This window comes from Pungitius pungitius, chromosome 9, assembly GCF_949316345.1.
Source record: "Pungitius pungitius chromosome 9, fPunPun2.1, whole genome shotgun sequence".
NCBI lineage: Eukaryota > Metazoa > Chordata > Actinopteri > Perciformes > Gasterosteidae > Pungitius > Pungitius pungitius.
The window spans coordinates 12,874,389-12,891,808 of record NC_084908.1 but is presented as its reverse complement, the minus strand read 5'-3'; the positions used below and the strand labels follow the sequence as shown (position 1 = coordinate 12,891,808).

General features: G+C 40.0%; 4 protein-coding genes across 5 annotated transcripts; 2 read left to right on the top strand and 2 right to left on the bottom strand.

Annotated features, from left to right (window-relative positions):
* The first annotated feature begins 1,091 nt into the window (after nucleotides 1-1,091).
* On the top strand, nucleotides 1,092-5,063 carry cdk2ap2 (cyclin dependent kinase 2 associated protein 2). The gene is made up of 5 exons (XM_037472425.2): nucleotides 1,092-1,173; nucleotides 2,393-2,548; nucleotides 2,830-2,921; nucleotides 3,564-3,684; nucleotides 4,389-5,063. Exons 2-5 carry the CDS (start codon nucleotides 2,494-2,496, stop codon nucleotides 4,454-4,456), a joined length of 336 nt encoding a protein of 111 aa, XP_037328322.1. The 5' UTR covers nucleotides 1,092-1,173; nucleotides 2,393-2,493; the 3' UTR covers nucleotides 4,457-5,063.
* A 534-nt stretch (nucleotides 5,064-5,597) lies between these two features.
* aip (aryl hydrocarbon receptor interacting protein) lies at nucleotides 5,598-8,831 on the bottom strand. Its single transcript, XM_037472424.2, has 7 exons — nucleotides 8,684-8,831; nucleotides 7,932-8,114; nucleotides 7,664-7,852; nucleotides 7,174-7,350; nucleotides 6,916-7,057; nucleotides 6,543-6,772; nucleotides 5,598-6,444 (listed from the first exon to the last, which is right to left on the bottom strand). Exons 1-7 carry the CDS (start codon nucleotides 8,780-8,782, stop codon nucleotides 6,439-6,441), a joined length of 1,026 nt encoding a protein of 341 aa, XP_037328321.1. The 5' UTR covers nucleotides 8,783-8,831; the 3' UTR covers nucleotides 5,598-6,438.
* An 888-nt stretch (nucleotides 8,832-9,719) lies between these two features.
* On the bottom strand, nucleotides 9,720-12,724 carry tmem134 (transmembrane protein 134). The gene is made up of 8 exons (XM_037473247.2): nucleotides 12,505-12,724; nucleotides 11,827-12,089; nucleotides 11,662-11,729; nucleotides 11,491-11,577; nucleotides 11,324-11,400; nucleotides 10,745-10,789; nucleotides 10,170-10,223; nucleotides 9,720-10,068 (listed from the first exon to the last, which is right to left on the bottom strand). Exons 2-8 carry the CDS (start codon nucleotides 12,043-12,045, stop codon nucleotides 9,986-9,988), a joined length of 633 nt encoding a protein of 210 aa, XP_037329144.2. The 5' UTR covers nucleotides 12,046-12,089; nucleotides 12,505-12,724; the 3' UTR covers nucleotides 9,720-9,985.
* A 939-nt stretch (nucleotides 12,725-13,663) lies between these two features.
* Nucleotides 13,664-17,417, top strand: serping1 (serpin peptidase inhibitor, clade G (C1 inhibitor), member 1). 2 transcript variants are annotated; one of them, XM_037472884.2, is made up of 11 exons: nucleotides 13,664-13,767; nucleotides 14,101-14,148; nucleotides 14,317-14,425; nucleotides 14,508-14,675; nucleotides 14,804-15,094; nucleotides 15,183-15,398; nucleotides 15,732-15,875; nucleotides 15,986-16,189; nucleotides 16,265-16,404; nucleotides 16,542-16,764; nucleotides 17,033-17,417. In XM_037472884.2, the coding sequence occupies exons 2-11, from the start codon at nucleotides 14,101-14,103 to the stop codon at nucleotides 17,278-17,280; spliced, it is 1,791 nt and encodes a 596-aa protein (XP_037328781.2). In that variant the 5' UTR covers nucleotides 13,664-13,767; the 3' UTR covers nucleotides 17,281-17,417. The 2 variants fall into 2 exon arrangements, with proteins under 2 accessions (XP_037328781.2, XP_037328780.2); XM_037472883.2 differs by having other exon boundaries at nucleotides 14,013-14,148.
* The last annotated feature ends 3 nt before the right edge of the window (nucleotides 17,418-17,420 follow it).

The following is a 17,420-nucleotide window of genomic DNA, read 5'->3' as shown; positions in this document are numbered from 1 at the left end:
AATCAAAATGCTGGATTAAACACTATGGAAAAACCTTCAGCTGATTCATTCTGCATGCCTAATAATGTCACCTGACCCCCAACGCAGGTGCGATTCAGTCTTTGGGAGCTCTTGTGTGCAGCTGTACCTTCTCTGATAGCTGATTGTCTGCAAGTCACGCTGCAAAATACTTTCTAATTTCCAGATGGAAAACAAGGACGTTTCTTGAATTATTTATTGCTGATCACATCTTTGCAGATCAATTCAACGGTTTTGGTATTTGGTTTGTTTAAAGATCAAGTGGCAGGATGTGAAGAAATTGTCAAATGAGAAGCCACAAAATAATGTGGTTCATTCACTGTTTTGCAGATAGATGTTAATTTAGTTTTCAGAGTCTGTATTTATGGTTTATTTAACCTCAAAAGGAAAATAGATTGAGGTTAATAGTCCGCAAACTCCCATCTCAATTTGTTTATGAATTGAGGATGTAATGAAGGTGAGTTGAAGGGAAACTTGGATTGTTCCTCACATCCTCTGGTGGACAAAATTATATCAGCACCATTTCCTCAACCCACTTAACTTCAGGCCAAAAGTAATGTCATGTTATTTATATAAAATGTTGGTGAACTTGAGTTCTCGAACCATCTGGTTTGTTACAGGATATTGATTTAAATATTGTCACTTAATGTTGTATTTAATGTATGTGCTTTCTCGGAATATGGGGGGGCTACAGCTCTGGAAAACAAACAGTTTCTCAGTCTGTGTCTGTTTTCTAGACACTATTAAATGTTATTTTTTTATTTTTTTATTTCTATAACTATACTGTATATTCCCTTGTCCTCTTCAGGTGTGTGAGATCTAAGTGCCTTCCGGACCTCACAGCCTGTCTTTCTGCCTCTTTCACGTGATGGTCTATTGGAATTAATGCAATAAGGATGACAGCGTTACCACATCGAAAAGTTGATACACTTGCGGCTGATCAAACACACATCGATTCGCATATTAATTTGATTAGTTTACTGCGGACGTTCTTCGTGATGGACATACCGTATAGGTCAGTCCGTCAGCCAATCGCAACGCTTTAAAAGTAAAAAAAAAAACAGAAAACGCGAGTTCACTACGCGTCTCTACTGCGCAGACTCACTCCGGCTCGAGTCTCGCTTCCCACAGAGGATTTCTAGTCTCCTTATAAAGGTAATTCAAATGACACTCTTTTGAGTCATTTCTAGTCTTCTCAATCGTCACGAGTGTAAATAACCTCTGTACCGTTCACCGTCTGTGTGTGGGTTGTCAATTTTTGCAACACGACTATTTTCTTTGAGACGTTAACTGTTACTTCTGTTGTTATGCTAACCGGTGATGTTAGCTAATCTAGCTAACATCACCAAGTAGCGACGCTCGTTAGCTCGCAAACTTCCTCCGAAACTAACGTCACGCCAGCTTTCGTTTTACTCGACACCACCTGTCAGTGGTTCGTGCCGAGCGATCACTTTCGTATAATCCTCCCTGTGGAAAGGGGGGTGTTTGTAAACCCGGACGCAGGAAAGCGAACAGGTCGGATCCTTCTCGTGTTCATGTGTCATAAGTGAAAGGAAATCAAATGCTTTCGGTTCATTTCCATTCACGCGGCTCAAAATGCACAAACAATATTACATGTTAAACACGCGTTTGAAAAGAAAGGAGAACATTGTATTTAAATGATATTGCTGGACCCAAACAACACGATGAGAAAGTAGAAGCTATGAAATGATAATGATCAGTGGGGTTGGTAAATGAGTAATTAATTTAGACTGGAGAGGATTAGCAGACTACTAACAGAGGACCCAAGGTGGTTCTTCCAGGATCAGTCAGAGATGTATTCTGTTCACAGGATACACAGAAAAGCAGCAGCATCTCGACTTCCATGCAACCCATTGGTTCATTTTTTGGGGGGAATTTTGTTCATTACGATGTAACTCATTTGGAAGTGCTTACCCTCAGCTGAATACCTGGACACTGTAACAACTCTCACGTCACTATTGTTGTTTTAGAATTAACTACTTGAGGCTGGTGTTGCATACATGTCTGATGGACTGAAGGTAAACACAACTCTAAAGGACAAAGAGCATGAATCTTAACTCTCTTTTAAAACTTTTAACATGTAAAAAAACTGAACCTCCTTAGCTCAAGGATGAGAAGCATCGAATGCACCGCAGCATCGCTGGCTTTGGGCTGGTCTGGGGACATTTATTTTTCTATCCCTTGTTCTTTTCTATATCATCTCTCTACAGTAAAGCGTATCAAAGACACTGAAACGCCAACAAAATGGCATTCCCTGGTCTTAACTGCACAACTAAGCTCCCTTTGTTATTCTGAGGATTACTTAGACATTTTAAACCTTTTATTGTGTTTCTGTTTGTTGTCTTTTAATCAGCTCTTAGGAGCTCAAAACCACCAGTAAAGCTGTATAAGCACCGGGTTGACGGGAGCGAAGGTAGCGGCGCATCGTACGGGGAGCTGCCTGCCGAGATCGCCATGAGTTACAAACCCATCGCCCCTGCGCCATCCGGCTCCAACCACACACCTCCAGGTCCTTGCACCACCCAGCTGGACATTGACATTATGGATGTAAAACACTTTAAATCATGTCAATGGCAATGGGACTTACTCATGCTTAACACTTTAATTACCATTATAAAGCTATAGTGTTGCCAATATTATATTATAATGCAAAAAACAGGGTTCATACCAATAATGAATATTTAGACTGAGATTAAGTTATAGGTTTTAGAAGGTAAGTTTCTTCTCACTGTTCTGGGTGTTACAACTTTCAACCATTGTGTGTTACTTCTCTTCCCATCTTCTGTCTAGGCTCCTCGGTGCCCTCTCCATCCCTGCCCTCGTCGTCCAACTTTAGGCCAGCTTTTAGTGACTTTGGCCCACCCTCCATGGGCTTTGTTCAGGTATGTCTAAGGAACAGTTGTTCATGCTGTAATGTTGTATTTGTTAATACATACATACACAAAGGGCTGAAGAATATGACTTATAGCATTATTTAAGCTATGTCGTGATACACAATACATCTTACTGTATTTTATGTGAAATAACTATTTGATCCTTTTCTTTTATATGTATAATCATATCAGCATTATTGCTGTAATAAAGGAATCTGAATTTAAAAGGAGCCCTGCTTTTAAGGGCTTTTATTTTGTAATTACACATCAAAATGTGCTAATATAGTCTGAGTGACACACAGAGTGTAAACCTCGTCTTTGGAAATATTGTCTTCTATGGTTAAGTTGCAAAAGTTATTTGCATCCTTTTTTTTTACATTCATTCATTCGAAGTCAGTTCACATTCCTTTATTCATCTACCACTAAACAATGTGGGGGCTGGTTTGACCATCTTCCTTAATTTCTGACCTCATCACTGTTACTGAGAGGCAGCTGCATACATGGGATTATATGAGCCTGTTGCGATAGTCAATGGGGTCAAGTGTCTAAAATAAAAAAGTGTTTTATATTTTTATTTCAAGATGTGACAAAAGTAAATTCTCTATTTATCGTCTCCCCCAAACATGGCTGTTTGTGAAATTACACACACAGCCAGTCAAAGTTTCTCAAGGATCCACCTACAGTGAGCTTCTCTCTGTCATTGAGGAAATGAGCCGTGAGATCAGACCAACGTACGCTGGGAGCAAGAGCGCTATGGAGAGGCTAAAGAGAGGTATTTTTACTTTGCTCACAAATAGGATTATAGATGTGGACAATCATTTGTGATCTTCTCAAATTAACGTTCCAATCTAAACACAAACACCAAGCAATTTAAAATGTATAAGACAGGTTTTTTTCAGCAAATATGAATAATTTGCTTATATATTTATTTATTTATTTTTAAATTGATATTCACAGGTCTGAACAACTCTCCTCTTTGAAAAGCTTCCTGTGTATACCAATGCTACGTTTACGTGCTGGTGGAAAACTGGAGCATCTGGGTTCTCTGGGAAAATGTAATTTCAGATTGGAAATGTGTTTTTTCTAATAGACACCTGGGGTCCATTTCAAGAAGTTTTAGTGTTTAGTGAAATCCCTGTTTTTTAACCCTGAGATGAGGGAAACTCTGGATTGTCTGTTTTGGAAAGGGAGGCAACTAAACCTCAGGGTCAGTCACTGTGGTAATTGAGCCTGTGAATGAGCAGCAATTTTCTCCCACGCACATTTATTTCAGTGTTTTTTAAATTCAGATAGATAGTGAAGTGATAGACTGGCGGGATTCAAATAGAATCACATGCATTAGGAAAGCCCTCTAACTTGAGATTTGTTTTTACTAGAGGTAGAAGACAATTCTTACCAATTATTGTAGCAATGCATCTCATGAATGTCAAACTGTTGATTTAATGCCTCGTTGCACCCTGTGTCGGTCTTTTCCAGGTATAATCCACGCCCGTGCACTGGTCAGGGAGTGTCTTGCAGAGACGGAGAGAAGTGCCCGCACATAACCTTTTCAAAAGCTCCCTTCACTCTTCATTCTTTCCCTCTTAAAAAAAAAACCCGGTCTTCATTCAGATCCCTATCGTCTGTTTTCCAACCAAATCTTTTCACTTATTACTCTCTTCTAAAAGGATTTTATAGATGCATTACAACGTTATTGTCTCCATCGTTCCACCACACCGTTTGGCTCAACACAAACTTTGTGTTTAGACAAAATCCAGTTTTGCATTGATTTCTAAATTTCATAACATTTTAAATCTGAGCTCTGTGTTAAAACCTTAATATGGATGGTAATATTTGAAGTAGTATTTGTTCAATAATGGAAATTAAGCCAATATATCAGCATTTTTTGAAAATGACATTTTTGTTGCAACTCGACCACCGCTTTAGGTTTGTTTTTGGATCAACCCCTGAATGTTTTTTGTTAATTGGGACATTTTCAATATACCCCATTTCTATCCATCCTCACTTTGCTTTATTGTAATGTGGACACCCATTACATAGTTTCTCCATCCTCAAAACACTGTACATCTCAAGTCAATTTGTTAGTATGGAAATTTTGTAAACCGGATTTTTGCAGTTATGTATATCTTAATTAAATAATAGAAAAAAATACTTTCCATGTTTGATTCATTTGTGAAACATGTTTAATAGATTTCTAGGGAAGGGATATTTTCCACATACACTGTAAATCCACTATCATTTTTGCGACACAAGGCCATTTTCACAGCTGTCATTTTGGTGTCTTTGCAGGGTAAACACAAGTTAAATTATGAGCCAGTTACATTTAGGACGTTGTGACAGTTGTGCACCCTGGTTCACGAGATATGGACTACAGAATGGGACTGTAGTAAATTTGATCAATTACACATCTTATACCTTCCTATGATATGTGAAAGGGGCTCCTTTTTAAATACATGTTACTCTAGAATGCAATGGGGAATGTTTCTATGAATTACGTTATTTATATTTGACATTTGTAATGAAATATAAGTAAAATGCAAATTGGGGATTAACACAAATTTATTGTCATTTACATAATACACAAACTCAATAACGCCTCACTTCTGAAAGGTTGCCTAACAACCGCTGCTTCACAAGAAGGGTGATGAGTAGCTCTTTATTAGCAAGTGAAGGAGATAGTGAGGGCTTTGTTGAGTGCATCTTGACAAACAATGTGATGGTATCGTTCTTACATAATGAACTAAGTACAAAGATAAAAGCGAATATAAGACAAGTCCTTGGGGTGTTTTATAATGATTGTCGCAAGACATCTTGGTTTCCTGGTCACATCAACCCGAATCATGGTCTCCTCAGTGCTCCCAGTGTCACCATCAAAGAGGGGATCTGGCGTGGAAGGCAGATGTGAGCACAAGAGGACATGACGTTTTTTGGGGAATCCTTTGGAATCTCCTACAATTCCAAATCATTTTAGGATCTTCAAAACAGCGGTGCTCATATTTCAGGGAAAACAAGACAACATAAAAATTCTTAACTATTTGTTTAAAAATAAAAAATAAATCCTGTAAAAAGGATAACATGCTGTCGGTAATAGCTCTTTACTGTGCGCAAGTTATTTACCAAGAGTGCTGACATTTCAGAAGCCATAATGGGCCAAGTAAAGAACAAACAAGATTAGTATCGATTGGAAAGTATGACGTTCTAAAATGATGATGTTTGCCGGAGCATTCCTGGGATTTTGGACTTTCAAGTAAGTCAATCTCATAATCTCAGCCTGCTTTAATCATGGAACTTAATATTACTTTGAGAAAAGGAATAAGGCAGCAATGCAAATCGCTCCTTAGTATATATGCATGACTTTGCGTGTATCTGATCTGATTCCTCTGCAAATATTTGTGTGTGTTCCATGGAGGGCTGACTGGCAACAGTTTTTGGCTTGGATGCATGGATAAAATCTTAAACAGCAGTAAGCACTGTTTCTCCTCCAATCATGAAATTCACAGGCGTCCTCTTGATCCCACTGTAAGATTCAACCCTGCAAGAGGGGGGGGAAGAACAGATACCTCTGAGTTCCTACAAAAGATCCAGATTGGAAGATTCAGCTATAAGAAATACAACTTAAAGTAGACTGACCGTGGTGGCAGTGGCTGGTCTTGCGTTGTAGTTGAACAGCCCTTTGTAGCGTCCCTTTTCCTCTTTCTCTTTGGTGCGGATCTTCTCCTCCATGGCCTTCAGCTCCTTGGCAACAGATGGTCCCAGAGAGGGGTCCAGCTCCAACACCTTATCAAAGTCTGCTCGTGCCTCTACCTCATTCCACACTGCAGCGTGGGCCTTAGCTCGCTTGTAGAAGGCCTTTACATTGTCTATTGGGAAGGGGGAAATTGAATGAATAGAAAATCTTACTTTACACATAATGTAAAAACGCTGAAAAAACATAGTTAAAGCTTATTAGGTTTAATTAAATGGTATCAATCTACCATATACAGTGCCAACAACAAAACCGTACCCTCATATTTGAAGAGTATGGCTGAGCAGTGTTCGATGACTTCGTAGTACTGCCCCTGGAGGAGCTTGCACTGGCAAAAGTTGAGGAGCAGCGGCGTGATCATATGGTCCAACTTCACCCACAATTCATCCCCAGGGTGCTCCTTCAATGCGAGACCAAAGATCATAGAAAGGTTTGCATATTTAAGTGCTTAGACTGGAAAGAAATGGATATTATAAAAGCTGGTCCTTATCCGCTTGTATTCCACTGTGCTCTAACCTTCATCTGCAGATTTTTGAGGCAGGCAATGCCATTGTAGTACTTTTCTGTGGCTTCCTTAATTTGGCCCTTTTTGAAAAGCATGTTGCCCTCCTCATGGATCTGAGGCACAAGCTTGAGTTTCTCCTCGTCCGTCATAGCCCACACATCAAGCTGAAAAGATCCTGGTGGCAGAACCTGAGCAGAGAAAGAGATAGAAGATCAGAAGCAGCCAGAGCTTACAAGGGGGGTTAGGACTGCAGTTGTGGTTTGGAGCGCATGGCAAGTTCATGAGATTCACATTTACAGTCTAATGCAACAATGGTTTGAAAATAACAAATGTCAAAGAAAGCTATATATAAAAGGGTGCTGGTAGTGCTAGCAAAACTCAGCTATTGTGTAATACAACAGAAAAGAAAATCTAACAATACTGAGTTTGCAACTCTGAATGGAACCAAATACAATGAGCACCATTGATATTGAACTCCGGGTCCTCCTCTGAATTTCTCACCTCCAGCAGCTCGATGGAGAAGACAAGAGGCTGCTGATTGGCCTGAAGCTCATCCAGGTCCTTGTGCCCCAGAGAGTGGTGGGAGTGGATCTGAGCAATGCCACAGCAGTGCCTCTGGCCCTCCAGGGGATCCTTACCAGCACTGATGTTTCTCAAGGACTGGGACACAAGCGGATAAAGTGCTGTGTGCTAGGGGATAAACAGAAATACTAAATGCACTGAAAGAACAACTGATTGCCACTCCATCCCAAATTGCCAGCTCACTAACCTTAGTGTCGCAGGTAAATTCTGCCAATTCGCCTTGTTTCATGGTGATGACCACTCTCTCCCACACAGCTAGTTTAAACTTCTTGCCCAAGATGAGCTCCATGGGTTTGCTGCGGCCCCCCATGGTTCTGGAGTCATCCAGCACTTTGCCATCACACAGGCTGGTGCGGTAGTGGAAGACCACCTGGTAAACAAATACAGGACGAACATGGACGACATTAAAACACGTTACACACCGCTCGACTGGAAGGACAGCGCCGTTTGAGGGGGACGAGATGTATTCGATCGAGCTCGTTTACAAGAAACCAAAGAGAAATCTGTACGGATCTCACAGGCCTGCCGAAATGTCTATGCTCTATCTTATTCTGACCAATCAGAACAATGGAAAATAGACTGACGTAGTATGCCGACCAATCAGCATTCATAAACACACGCCATCCTGTCCCACCCCCTGCCTTTCCATCAGATGAAAAAAATAAGGGACGAAAAATGTAAACCGGCTAAAAACAAAAAAGACAGCACCAAACGAATCGATGGTTGTGTACACAAAAAGGGAGCAACGTTCCCATGAGCGTCTGCGGTGTCAGAATACTGACGCATTGCGTTTGCGGTAACGTTTACACTAACATCTAACACGTCTACTGTGTTAGCTAGCTAATGTTAGCATTAGCTAAAGTGCTTCACCGCATTTCTTCAACTAATTCAGCGTACCGGACAATAACAGTTCCAACCTTCGACACACTCTAGTTTTACCTTGGTTCCATTGGGAAATGTAGATAGCTCCCCTCTACCAGGGCTGACCACTTTCTTTATTATTCCTTCCTCGAGAAGCTTGCGTGCCTCTTCCTCCATCCTTGATCGAGTATCATTAACGACGGATGCCGATGTTTGCCGAAGCTGCCAGCCTGGTCGTTTCGTAAGACTTCTCTTTGCGCCCCACAGCGCCCTCTAGTCGTAGTCTGCATGAGTGCCAGTAAAGGCTTTGCGATCCAATACTCCTTTACTAAAATAACAAATAAAATGTGTCCTGAATATATACAAAATCAACTGCTCTCGTCACTCGGTAAATTCATCTGAATTTCCAAATACTTTCACACTGTGAAAACTGCTGACATGACATTTTTGCGGTTTGTGCATGTTAAGAAAATACACTTGTAGGTCAATTAAGGGTGTAATTATTTATCTATAGGTTGGATGCATAGATTCTTATTTCATGCAACCCTAAATCTGTAGTCTTAATGCAAGTTTCTTATCATGATCAGTTTATTTCAAATCGGAATAGATTTACTTTGCCTATTATATAATACCAGCTTAATAAATATTTTCCCTTATTGTTTTACAAGTTCCTCCATCTCTTTTTCCCTTTGCCATTGTACCGGTTTGACTTATGTAATTCAAACCAGCAAGGACCGGATATCTAAAGTCACAACATTTACAGTTAATTGGCTCCCTTGCTCTGTCCACACTTCAAACTCACACTTTATTTTGATCTCTATTTCACACCTGTGAAGTTTTGTGACTTCTATCCAATTTCAGTTTAGCTATTAAGAGTCTCTCGCATGGAACCAGCTCCCATTTTAAGTAAGGGGGGCAGACATCATCGCAAAATTTAAGAATAGGCTAAAAACTTTTGTCTTTTATAACGTCTCTGGCCGGCACCAATAATATGGCCTTTAAAGTCAGTGTTTTATGTCAGAAAAAGTCCTGCATCAGTGTAATTTGTTTTAGAGACATACTGGGTACAAGCTTTAACCTTGATTGGAAAAAGAAAATCTCAACTGGCACAAAATAAAATGTACAAAAAGTTTTATTATAATTTCACAGTCATCATTCACACGACATAAAAACACAGGTAGGGCCAATCCTTCTTTTTGTGGACACTTACAGCAATATCAGTTATTGTAGTGAAAACATAATTAATGCAATGAGTGGTTGATTTAGTAGTGGTCATTACAATGACAAGAAAAAAACAACCATGTGTACATACATGTGCTACAAGTGAAAAAAATACAATTCATTTTAAGATAGCAAAAAAATAAATCTACTGAAAATATGTCATTTTTCAAAATAGGGCAAGTAGAACAATTTGAAGCCTCTCCTTCCCCGGACAGCACAGCTGATGTATATCACATGGTACACTGTAGGACATGATATTGTTAATATCAACAAAACAAGCATTTACTGGTACAGAAAAAGGCCAAGAAAAACACAAATTGTAGGAAACAATGGCTAAATTTACCTCCAGGGATGAAGAGAAGAAATCCAGGTACAAAGAAAATAGCACTTGAAACCCCTATAAGGACACTTTTATTAGTTACAACGCAAAGAAGTAGTCATCCAACACTAGTCAATGAAACCACACAATAAAAGATCTGGGGAAAAGGCTGTTTTGCTTTCATGCCAAGAACTGGATTAGAGGATTGATACCACTCTCGTGTTTCTAAACTAAATATGAAGTTAAAGCTATAGGATTGTCAGCTTAGCACTGGAGAAAGCTATCCTGGCTCTGTCCAAAGGTAATGAAATCAGACTGAAGTTCCCTAATTAACATAGTAAATCTTCTTCCCCAAATATCAAATACCATGACATTAAAGAAAAAAGTGATGCACAAGCATCACTTTTTCAGAGTCCACAGACAACTTAGTATTCCATTATTGTTGTCCACTTGTAATGATATTATAACACAAAACCATGTAGTAATTTAGCCATTTGTTATACGGTATGTATTTCCCTCTATCAAGGTATCTAATTGAATAGGTCCAAACTTGCAAACTATAACTATTTGTACATGGTTGGTTCATCTTTTTTCCTTACCCGCATTTGGATTCAGCTGTATGACAACACCCGTGAAAATAAGAGCTAAAATGAAACAATACAAATATTACAACAGTACAGTACAATCCAGTACGGAAATGCTAGAGATTTTCAAGTCCATACATACATACATACATGGTCTAAACTTAACACAAACTTAACATAAAGATGAATAATTATCTTTATGTTACAATAATGGAGCACAATTTCATATGAAGCATTCTTGTGTCACACAAAAAGGTTTCAGAGCAGTTTAAAAATAGAATTGACATTATAGTCATTTAAATTGGATCTACTTTATCCAAGAAGAAGAAACAGTTACTGCATTTTATTTTCTGAACCATTGACAGTCCCTTTCAAGAAACTATTCTAAAAAGGTCAGAGCCATTAGTGACATACATTATTCATGTGACACTAGACTATTCATAAGAAGAAATCTATGAAAAGGTGATGAAAAACAGGCACTTAAGACCAAATTAAAATAACAGCATTCGTTGATGAGATAAGACTTTATCACAGCAAAATCTTTCTGGTTGGATATTTCATAGGCAATGAGTAAACATCTCTGTAAAGACTTACCAACTCCAGTGATGAGGAGAAGGAATGAAGCGAGAACAACTCTTCTGTTTTTCTTCACCATCGGATGGGACACCCACCTAAGAAAACATTCTTTTTAGTAAATGTGTTTGTCTGTTGTGGCTATGTGTGTGTGTGTGTGTGTGAGGAGGGGGGGGGGTTGGACTCACCCACAGCAGTGCGCAGAGAGCTGTGTGACTGAACTCAACGTGCTGAATGACCACTGGGAGCTGCAGTAAGACAGAGTGGAAGGGTCGCTGGGGAGAGAGCACGGACACACTTTACCTCACTTTCAAAGCACAATCAAGTCTACGATCACTAATTATACCTGTAGCACCCACCTGATTTTGAAGAAATTATTGAAAGAGGAATTTCCATTGGTGCCCAAGGCATCTTCGTTTTCTAGATTCTGAAGATGCATCGGATAAGAAAGGAGTTGCAGTAAAACACACACACACACACACACACACACACATATGTATTATTATTTATTGTAAATGATATACCTGATATTTTAGGTTACAGTGTTCAGGAGAGCCAGCAGCAGCAGCAGCAGGTGAGGGTTGAGTCTGAGGTTTGGAGAAAGTTAGGGGACCAAAAGTCATCTCGCCTGCTTCTCGGTCGTTATCTCTGCCTTTCCGTCCCTGTGCTTCTCCACCCGACACAGCTCCTTCCTCATCCCCCTCCAGTACGAAGGCATCGTCGATACTAAACTGCGTCGCCATGGTGATAGCCTTTCACGCGCTGAGGGCCTGTGGCTTGGTGCGCACTGTTGATTCAGTAAAAAAAAAAAAGTCCTCACAGCTTGGAGAAACATTTCATGGTAGTTAAGTACTGGCGTAACATCACGGATCCGTTTTTCTCCCTGAGACCTCGGCCATTTCTTAAACACGTGCACACGTAACTATAGCACTATAACGCTAAAATGTTACTCGCAAACAAATAGACTCGCGTTCAATATCCCCTCTATGCAACGCACTTAGCGTTAACTAACGTTACGTTAGTTCATATTTACAAAGCGAAAGGGGCGAATGTACCCATTCAGTCCGAATTTGCTACAGTACTGCCTCGACCCGGCCTACGAGCAGACTGGGTCAAAGTTACCTAAAAATAAAGCAGCAGCTAACTGGCCATTGTTGGTGCTTTTTCCGCTAGTCGATCAGATGACTAGAAGGAATACTTACTTTCTTAAGTAAACTCTTTCTCCGGCAAGGCTGAAACCCAAATCCAAGATTTAACCACTCAGGTCACATATTTGTACACTGAAAGCTATATTTCAACCCTTCTTATCACGTTTGATCTCGAGAGCAAAGCGATAAAAGATTTTTCAAAAGTTTTGAGGATCGCGTTCTGTTTTTAACTCGATAATTGACTACTCATGTCTGATTACGCCCAAAGATCTCTTCGAGAGGTCAGTCTTCTTAATCGAGTGTCGGTTGCTCGATCGTGTGGTAGAGTTTTTCCAGGATAGTAATGGTACTTAAAGTAGAAAACGTGTTTTATGTCATGTTAATGTACTATTACATAATTAGAGAACCATTGATCACGGATAAATGTGTAGGCTTAATTGTATTGTTCTTGCTTAAAATTAAAGTATAATTTAAAATACTATATTATAATTCATTTTCATAATAAATTATTTTATCTAGAAATTGGTCATTGTTATTTTACTTACTTATCCTGACAATGATTGTGTGGTTTAACAAATAGTCAAATTCCAGATGTTTTAAAATGATCAAAATAATTATATATTATAATAATATATTTTTTTAATCAACAATACAACAATATATGATAAGATCTTTTGATGTTTTTTCAGAAAAAAAACTTGAATCGGTTGGAACTAATTACTCACTACTCAAATAAATGGAGATGAATTAAGTACAGTAACCTATTTGCCTCCCATGTCAAAGTGTAGTGAATCAAAGTAACCCAAATGTACCCTTAAAAGCAATAGGATTTAGTGGCATATAGTGCAGACTGCATCCAGCAGAATGCCCCTCCCTAGTCCCCCCTCTCAGAGTGTTCCAAGGGTTTCAAGGGCGACCTTCAGATAGTCAGCCAAAGTGAGACTGCTTAGTGCCAACTTCTAATAACTGTATTTTTCTTGCCAAGCTGAGCTGTTATGATTTACATTTAGAAAAACTGGACTGAAGTACTAATGTCATAGGTAATAAAATAACCATATATTTGCCATGCAAAAATAAATGCATTAAAGGAAAAACAGAAAAATAAATTACCCCACTTGATGCCTGTTGCCAACATTGGAAGTCATGTGATTTCCACCAAGTCAGAAGACCTGCATTATGCAAATAAACATCTCTAAACCAATAGGCACAGATTAGTTATTGAGTGTTATAGCTTTGAGGAGCAGACAGTTCGAGCTGTAGATAGAGTGAACAGTGACGGGTGTGGCAGAAATTGAATTTGGATACATTCAATTCAAGGTTTGAGTTTTTAATGTTTTCTTTCTGTTTTATTGTTTATTTTTCACTGAACTAAAGCGATTAGATTTGCAGTATAAAATACATTACTTTTGTAATTTATCCTCAAAAGTTGTATTAGGATTACTCTCTAGTAAGGGTGTATTTATTTCAAATGGAAGCTGTAGCTAAATTAATAAAGTTTAAAAAGTTTCAATATTGGGCAACATGATTCACAGATTGCGCCACATTATTGACCCTCTTTCCAGCTTGGTGCCATATTCAGTTTGAAATCCTCACTTGCAAAACAACTTGGCCACTTTAACCTGCTCTCTCTGCTCCGTTCTTCCACCGAAGATGAAACCAAAGGCTTTACTTGGCCTCTTGCTGCTGCTCAATTGTGAGGTAACCTTACCAGAACAATTTAGAACAATCTCCTTACACCGTAGCTCAAGTTGAATGTTTATTCATCTTCAATACCAAATATTGTATTAAGGACTTTGACCCCCTCTTTCTCAATTTTTGAAATTACCAACATTTCCTCACACGTTTTGACTCTGTCTTTCCACTTAGCTTTCCTCGTGCACTCATCTAGTGGTGATACCTGGTTCCTCACTGGAGCTGCCCTGTCTTCCGTTTCAAACTGGCTACACTGGAGCGGCCATCACCTGGAAATTCAATGGTCTTATCATATTTTCTAACTACCACCAGCACTGGACTGTTTTGCTAGAGAATGCAATGAGTCAGGTCTTTTCTTATTGCAGGGGAAGATGTGCCTGTCACCGCTCAGTCACGTGACTCGCCTCGAGTTCGACAAGGTGGCTTGTATCTCTCTTTATCCCACGTTACTGCTGCCAACGAGGGCGACTACTTGTGTCTGATAAAGGAGAACGGCATGGAGATGATAAGGACTTACCACATTACAGTTCTTGGTGAATATAGTCTTCACTATACATGAACCCATAGGAACTTTTTGAATAGAGTATCTAGAACACATTTCAATATTTAACATTATGCAATACTTGACTCTAAAAATGTGTTTTTCATGTTCTCTTCACAGTCTTGTTTATGTACACCGTCAAGGTATTTGAGGGCTCCACTGCTAACCTCCCGTGCCATTTTCCACCTTCCAACGAAGTCAAGACCGATGCAATTTGGTTTAAAGAGACAAATCGTGAAAAGAGGACACAGCTTCCCCTTGGAGACAATAATAGTAGAGTAGAGCAGCTTTATCCACTGGACCATGATCAGGCCATCCTAATCAGAGATATTGTGGAGGAGGATGCTGGAAATTACATATGTCAGTCTCCTGAGGGACAGAGTCTGAGCTTTGTGAATGTCATTGTTGAAGGTAGGTTTGGCAACCTTTTCCATATTCCTAAATGTAATTTTAGTCCACATCAATGCAGACTTATCGGTTTGTTTAATATTTCTTTCAGTTTCTCCCACCGCTGTTCCTCACTCCTGCAGTGGCTTCACCACACCGTGGGAGACCTGCCAGGACGAGAACAGTCGCACAGGGCAGCCCATGTTGCAGGAATCCATCACAGGGTTTTCCATGAAGCTGTATTCTTTCCTCAGAGAATCACAACCCTCCAGCAACTTGCTCTTCTCTCCGATCAGTATCAGCGGCTTGCTCTCCCATTTGTTGTTAGGTAAGACAAACAAAGCAGGACCCTGTTTTAAAATGACAACATGAAGATACATAACCATTTTGAATTATTCTTGTATACTCAAAAAGTTTGTTATTGTAATTGTTAAAAAACAGAATAACATCTATATATTTTACAATTTGGCTGGTCTAACAATTGTGGAGCTTGGCTGAACGAATCATTGTTTTGTGTTTTTTACTTTGACATGCAAGTCTTTCTTCATGTGTGTTTAAATCCTCGCAGCCTTGGTGGTCACCATTAAGTAAATATATATATATATATATATATATATAAATATCTTTCAGTTTTGTCTTTCCTTCATCACGTTACCTTCAGGTACAAGGGGCGACACACGTAAAGCCATTGAGAGGGCCGTCTCTGTGCCTCATGACTTCCATTGTGTTCACCTCCAGATGAAGAAGCTGAGAGAGAAGTTGGCCAGTTCCTTGCAGATGGCTTCTCAGATCTTCTACAACCCAAGTATTACTATCACAAGCTCACAAAATGGCTCCTCTGAGGTCACAGAGATTGGATCAGAGAACGGTCTTTGTCTGCTCAGCTCATCATGATTTTTCCGTTCTCTTCCTTAGAAATGAATCTTAGCAGGTCCTTTACTAACCAGTCAATCCAGTTCTATGACGCAGAGCCCACCAGGTTGCTGGAAACCAGCGAGGAGAACACACAGATGATCAACAGCTGGGTGGCAAATAAGACCGACAATAAAATCCAACACTTGGTCGACTCTGTAGCACCGAGTACACAGCTGATGCTGCTCAACGCTGTCTCCTTTAACGGTCAGTGTCTAATGCTGTGGGTGTGTTCATGTGGAAATGGTGGAAACTAATGTACAGTGTATATGTGTATGTCAGGTCAGTGGAAGGTCAAGTATGATGCGAAACCCAAGAAAGGACTTTTCACAAAACTGGATGGTGATATGGTGACGGTGCCTCTCCTCTATCACCCGAAATACATGGTGGCTTTGAATTACATTGTTCAGCTGAAGGCACAGGTATGAAAAATCCTTTGAAATTGTCTCCAAATTTCATAACTCAGACATAAAAATACATGACTTTAGTGTTGTGGGCCCACGGTGTGGCACATTAAGGACCTCTGGCAAACGGTAACAGGTGTTTGATTTGTCAATAGGTGGCAAGTTTTGCCCTCACAGGAGACGCCAGTCTTTACATCCTGCTACCTCACTCCAGCAAAGTGACAGGCCTGCAGCAGGTGGAGGAGAGGATGACAGAAACAACTGTGCGTCAAATGATAGAAGAAATGAAGACAACATCTCCGCAGCAAGTCGAGGTCACTCTGCCCCAGATTCGGCTGAATATCCAGGCAGACATGAACATGCTTATCAAGAAATTAGGTTTGTTCTTATTTCATCATCTTTTCCGTCCGTCAAAATCATTCAGCTCAATGTGGCCAAAATTGAAAATCACCCATGCTTTCAGTTTGTTTATAGCTTTAGCTTCCAGCTAGTAGACATCCATCAAGTCTCATTTGTGAAATAACCATACCTTCTTCCGTGCTTTGATTTCCAACCATCTGATCCACTTTGCTTCTGTCTGTTCATTTTCCCTCCCTACGTTCACCTTTCCGCACTATTTTATTCCTGTCCCCCCCCCCACCACCAGGACTTTCGTCCCTCTTTGAGGATGCCAACTTGTGTGGCCTCTGCTCAGAAGAGAGGATTATCCTGGACGATGCCAGACACAGAGCCGTCCTCTCCCTGACCGAACAAGGGGTCGAGGCCGGGGCCGTCACCTCCGTGTCTTTCTCTCGCTCCTTCCCTTCCTTCTCTGCACTGCGGCCCTTCGTCATGCTGCTGTGGAGTGACCAGGCCAATGTGCCACTCTTTATTGGCAGAGTGACCGACCCATGAGAGAAAGAAAGATTTATTGTTGCGTGAGCACAATATAAATCCAGTAACAGCATTGCTTCAAGTAGTCCCTGGACTGCAGTGAGCTTGACGTGGGTTGATTTCCAAGATGATGATGAATAAACACATTATCAATACAACCT

Excerpts from the sequence above, each read along its gene's own strand:
- cdk2ap2 (XM_037472425.2), top strand. The coding sequence starts at position 2,494 with ATGAGTTACAAACCCATCGCCCCTGCGCCATCCGGCTCCAACCACACA. Across the intron at positions 2,549-2,829 it reads CTCCAACCACACACCTCCAG|GCTCCTCGGTGCCCTCTCCA; the intron begins GTCCTTGCACCA and ends TCTTCTGTCTAG. Across the intron at positions 2,922-3,563 it reads CCTCCATGGGCTTTGTTCAG|CCAGTCAAAGTTTCTCAAGG; the intron begins GTATGTCTAAGG and ends TTACACACACAG.
- aip (XM_037472424.2), bottom strand. The coding sequence starts at position 8,782 with ATGGAGGAAGAGGCACGCAAGCTTCTCGAGGAAGGAATAATAAAGAAA. Across the intron at positions 8,115-8,683 it reads CATTTCCCAATGGAACCAAG|GTGGTCTTCCACTACCGCAC; the intron begins GTAAAACTAGAG and ends TTTGTTTACCAG. Across the intron at positions 7,351-7,663 it reads TCTCCATCGAGCTGCTGGAG|GTTCTGCCACCAGGATCTTT; the intron begins GTGAGAAATTCA and ends TTCTCTGCTCAG.
- tmem134 (XM_037473247.2), bottom strand. The coding sequence starts at position 12,045 with ATGGCGACGCAGTTTAGTATCGACGATGCCTTCGTACTGGAGGGGGAT. Across the intron at positions 11,578-11,661 it reads AATAATTTCTTCAAAATCAG|CGACCCTTCCACTCTGTCTT; the intron begins GTGGGTGCTACA and ends CTCTCTCCCCAG. Across the intron at positions 11,401-11,490 it reads CTCTCTGCGCACTGCTGTGG|GTGGGTGTCCCATCCGATGG; the intron begins GTGAGTCCAACC and ends ATGTTTTCTTAG.
- serping1 (XM_037472884.2), top strand. The coding sequence starts at position 14,101 with ATGAAACCAAAGGCTTTACTTGGCCTCTTGCTGCTGCTCAATTGTGAG. Across the intron at positions 14,426-14,507 it reads CATCACCTGGAAATTCAATG|GGGAAGATGTGCCTGTCACC; the intron begins GTCTTATCATAT and ends TTCTTATTGCAG. Across the intron at positions 16,405-16,541 it reads TTGTTCAGCTGAAGGCACAG|GTGGCAAGTTTTGCCCTCAC; the intron begins GTATGAAAAATC and ends ATTTGTCAATAG.